This window comes from Oryzias melastigma, unplaced genomic scaffold, assembly GCF_002922805.2.
Source record: "Oryzias melastigma strain HK-1 unplaced genomic scaffold, ASM292280v2 sc00310, whole genome shotgun sequence".
Classification (NCBI taxonomy): Eukaryota; Metazoa; Chordata; class Actinopteri; order Beloniformes; family Adrianichthyidae; genus Oryzias; species Oryzias melastigma.
The window spans coordinates 126,110-131,356 of NW_023416918.1; the positions used below are offsets into that span (position 1 = coordinate 126,110).

Sequence of the window (5,247 nt, forward strand, 5' to 3'; positions counted from 1 at the left end):
CCCAGGACGGGTGTAAAAATCAGTTTCATCGCCTACAAACTGCACGTCTCATTGATTTTGATTGGTCCGTCATGTTAGCTCCGCCCCAATGAGCCACAACCGGGCCAAAAGTTTAGAAACTGAAATTTTCAGATTTGTAAACGAAAATAAAGATTTGAAACTTTAGTTAACAGCATGATGATGAGAAGCACTATATAAATAAAGGGATTGATCAATGTAGGTACGCCTGCAGCCCTGCACAATAAAACCAAAAATGTACCGTCATCGCGGTATCAGGCCAGTGCGGTATGCATACTGCAAAAGGAGGAATAAGTTGCGATGAGTGGTTCCTCAATTATCCGATCCATTTTCAAACAAAGCTTCCACATGCAACTTCTCTCGTGTTACACGACGCCAGACTGCTTTTAGCGCTCAAGCTAATCGAGAGAATCCGGTCGATTTTCAAAATAAAAGATTTCTGTCTCAAAACAAAATATATTTTTCCCGAGGCCTGGTGGCAAGGGGCCCACGGACCGGTACCGGTTGGGGACCACTGATCTAATTCATGACTCAAATCTTTGTCATGTGACTCGAGTCCTCACCTTTGGTGACTGGTATAAACTCCAGGATTCCAGTGGCCCCAAAAGGGAATCAGAAAATGGTTGGTAGGATGGATGATTTTTTAAATTTTAAATTGAAGGGCTTCTGACCGAGATGATTAAAATGTATTTGGTACTTAACAATACAAAAAAATGTACATGAAAGGGCTCATTCTTTCCTGTGTTTATGTGCCTGCAGTCTTCCCTCGGGATTGGGTGAGTGAAGAGAAAAATGTTCGTGACCAGCAGAGGAGCTGCAGAGTGGAACCAAATGATCCAGAACCTCCACAGACTAAAGAAGAACTGAAGGAACCAGAACGTGTACAGATTAAAAAGGAACAGGAGGAACAAGAACCTCCACAAATAAAAGAGGAACTGAATGAACCAGAACTTGTTCAGATTAAAAATGAGCAGGATGGACAAGAACCTCCACAGATTAAAGAAGAGCAGCAGGAACCAGAACCTCTACAGATAAAAGAAGAACCTGAGGAGCTCTGTATCAAACAGGATGAAGACCAGCTTGATCTGAAGCAGGAGACTGAAACCCCGATGGAGATTCCCACTTATGAGGAAAAGGAGAACAGTGAAGCAGATCTGAACAATCAGCAGAGCTTTAATGGAACTGTTAGTCAGGAGGAAGAAGGAAACCAACATGAAGAATCAATATCAACTACAGAAGAAAAGACAGACCTACAGAACAGAGATCAGAGGAAAAGTATAGACGGTAGTCACGTCCTAGCTCTGGGTAGTTCTCACATGTCAAAAAGTCAGTGTAACTCTGATGTTAGAAATGAAAATAGACTTTCTTTTATACAGTTCAGTAAAATAATAATATTTAGCCACAATGTGCCTGTCCATTTAAGAACAGAGTCTGAAGGACCTCATGTCTGTGAGGAATGTGGTAAACGTTTTGGTTACTGGTCTGGGTTAAAAATGCACATGAGATCTCACACAGGAGAAAAGCCTTTTTCTTGTAAAGAATGTGACAAAAGTTTTAGTCAGGAATCTAATTTCAAAACACACATGAGAATCCATACAGGAGAGAAGCCCTTTTCTTGTAAAGAATGTGATAAAAGCTTTAGAATCATATCTCATCTCAAAACGCACATGAGAACTCACACAGGAGAGAAGCCTTTTTCGTGTAAAGAATGTAATAAAAGCTTTAGATACACATCCGATCTCAAAACACACGCGAGAGCTCATACAGGAGAGAAGCCTTTTTTGTGCAAAGAATGTGATAAAAGTTTTAGTCAAATATGTAATCTCAAATCACACATGAGGACTCATACTGGAGAAAAACCTTATCTTTGTGTAAAATGTAATACAAGTTTTAGTCACCTATCTTCCCTTAAAAAACACACAAAAACTCATACAGGAGAGAAGCCCCTTTCCGAACAAAAATTGTAATTAAAAATTGAGTGAAAGTTGGGAACTTGAAAAACTGAGGAAGAGGCAGTCTTGTGTTGACAACAAAATAAGGTGTTAATTTGGATGAAATATTGTAAAAAAGTTTGGGTTTTTTCCGAAGGAAGATGAAATTGTACTCTGAACTAGAACACTAAGATTAAAATCTTTAACTCATGTTTTATTTTACTTAAGTAATTTAAAAAAAACTGTTTTCTGTCTCAGAAAATTGGATTTCAATACAATGAATACATTTGGTTAAATTTCCAGAGGGCCCGCACTAATATGCTAATTAACTCCAACACTTGCCAGGACCTTATTGAACTTTTAAATGGTCTATCAGTCAATAGACTGAAATAGATTCTAAAGTACTTCGCACAACTGTCTACTCACAAGCTGTGTGGAGATTCTGATTTTCCAGCAATACTTTCTCATTCTCACTCTACTAAAAGTGCTTTCATGACCAAGATGTTATTGTATTTGATTAACCAGCAAATTCTCCTGACCTGAACCACATAAAAAATCTATGAACTTATGAACTATTGTGAAATGGAAGATGAGACACCAGACCTAATAATGAAAATGACCTGAAGTCGGCTATCAAATCAACCTGAGATTTCATTACATGTACACAGAGCTGCAGGCTGATGGCCTCCGTTCCACATTGATGCAGTCATTCAATTAATAGGAGGCACAAGTGATTATTGAATGTATAAAAAAGAAGAGTTTTCTGAAATATGCTGTGTGTGCTGATAACATCCTTTATTGATTCTTGTTATATAATATCCTAATTTTCTAAGAACATTTTTTTAAGGTTTTCATCATCTATAAGCTACGATGATCACAAATATCAATAAAGGATTGTGTAATGATTATGTATATCATAAGATTTACTTAGTGAGTTAATTGACGAAAATATTCAACTTGTTCATGATTTTCAACCTGTAAATAGAAATATTTTGAATTGTAAACTATTCACGATTCACGTGTTTTAGGAAATTTTTATAGTTAACTTTTTGTTTGTTGATTGTTATTAGTAGACTTGTACTTGCATTATATCATGTTCAGTTAACCATTGTGGTTGTAGTTTATGATGAGACAATGTTCTCTAGGTCTGTGACAACACAAGAATTATTTCTAATTGTAACACTTTATGTAATCCGTGAACATTTCAATAATGTTTTTCAAGTATAAAATTACTACACTTTATAGTTTAAAGGGGCCTGTACCATGATTGTCTTAAGTCTTTCTGAGTAAATTATATCCATACATGTATGATCATAATTACATTTGGAACACTGATATACAAATGATTTAGAAAATATTATTTTTGTGAACTCTTTTTTTATTTTTTTTGTACACCATAAAATTGTATTAAAGCAGAGGTGGATATGGAAACAGACTGGTGTTTCTTTCTTGTGATTCCTGTTTTCTAGTAGAGATTAGAACTGTTTCTCTGTTCTTTTAGCTATCAGTGTTCTGTCCCAATCTTTCCTGTGAAGAATAAAGTGGATGTGAACATCAGTGTGAAGTCTTTTTCACAGTGTTGGTTTCTGCTGTTTGTTGGTTCTCTACAGCTGGGCTCCTCAAGTCCAGGTCTGACTGCTGAGTTCAGATCACAGAGCTCCATCCAATCGTTTACTGGTTTCATCAGTTATAGAGACCCTTTTCACTTAACTTCAGAAATAATAGCGACATCCCCGACGGTGTGTAAAGTGTAGATAGACAAGCAGACAGCTGAACGCTTCTAAACACAATTATACGTAAATAACAAAAGGTAAGATAGCCAACTGTAACAGAAAATTTTGCAATATTTAATGTCAGGGCCTGAAATTCACTTTTTTGAATAGGAGGGATTCCCATTTTACATTGTTCGCCTGCTTATTTGCAATTCTTCATTTGCAGTTTCACGTATTTGTAGATTTTTTTTCAGTCACGCGAGTCTTCCAGCTCATTACAAAAACTCTGATAACTCAACACTCTTGTATGAAATTTTTGCATCTGAAGGAGCTGCTGCGCTGCTGAGGTGTATCTCCACACAGAGGAGCCCCCTCTGGAGTGAAATGCAGCTTCTAGAAATGTGTGTTTTGATTTGTGAATGATCTAAGTGAGGAAAAAACTAGTAAGTATTTCTGTTAAACATAAATATTTCTATTAAAGATTTGTAAGTTTACCTTTTATTATTTACATAAAATTGTGTTAAAACAGTGTTCAGTTGTTACCATTGCTGGTCTGTACTCCTAAACAGGAAGTAACTTTACATACTGTAAGCGATTTTAGCATGTTTTCTGATGCCATAGTGAAAAGGGTCTTAACTACAGGGCGTTGCTATAGCAACTGCAAGATTTGGCAAAGCAACCCCAAATATCATGTTTTATTTAATAAAAAAAATGTATATTGTACACACTTGTATTGCATGTCATCACTTTCCATTTAACATTTAATGCATTTTTATTTTTGGCCATTGTTTATTCTGTGCTAAATGGGCCATACCTTGAAAAAACAACTTTTTGAGCTTTATACTGTATTATATTGTTTTCCTCTCTATAAACAACCCCAAAGCGGTATTTGATCTGTTCACACATTTCTGAGTAATCCTCTAAAAACCTGCAGTCTCAGCAGCAGCCCCTCCCATACCCATGAAAACGAGCGGGTTCTCACGTGCTGATGTCAGAAAGTGAGAACCGCCCCTTTTAGGAAGAGTCTGCTCTGACAGCTCCACCCCCCAGTCTAACATAAACACACACCCACTTTCTCAGCAGAGCTTACGGTGATCATCAGCAAAGTTGTTTTTTTAGCATCAACTCTGAGAAGAAGTAGTTCCTTTTGTATCTAGTCTGCAGATAAAACGATTGTCTTTTAAGTGGAGAAAATATTTTTTAGGCAGCGAGAGACTTAGGAGTTTGTCCAAAAGATGACCCTGCTCGTCAGAAATAGTTGGAGTTTTTTTGGGGGGTCACATACTTCCTGCTGATGTCTTTGAGGTCGCTGTTGCCTTAAAAAAAGGAGGTTGTTTGTTTGCATGCGAAATCACGCTGAGGCTGGCTCTAGGGCAGGGGTCTCAAACTCAAATCAGCCGGGGGCCGCTGGAGGCGGAATCTAGTTGAGGCCGGGCCGCATCAGGATTTTCTCAAGAAAATCACTGAGAAAACATTCCAATGTTCTTAAATATCTTTATTTTTAACACAAAATAATGAATAAATAATGAACGACATGTATAGATCTTTGTCCATGTTGATTTATATATATATAAAAAAATAAGTTT

The 5,247-nt window shown here is 37.0% G+C and overlaps 1 protein-coding gene across 1 annotated transcript in view; it reads left to right on the forward strand.

Annotated features, from left to right (window-relative positions):
* The window catches only part of LOC112141210 (zinc finger protein 578), a 10,753-nt gene extending 7,247 nt beyond the window's left edge, over positions 1–3,506 (forward strand). The window contains exon 2 of the mRNA XM_024264299.2: positions 778–3,506. Within this exon, the coding sequence (XP_024120067.1) occupies positions 778–1,985 (1,208 nt within the window). The 3' untranslated portion in view covers positions 1,986–3,506. The remainder of the gene's footprint in view (positions 1–777) is intronic.
* The last annotated feature ends 1,741 nt before the right edge of the window (positions 3,507–5,247 follow it).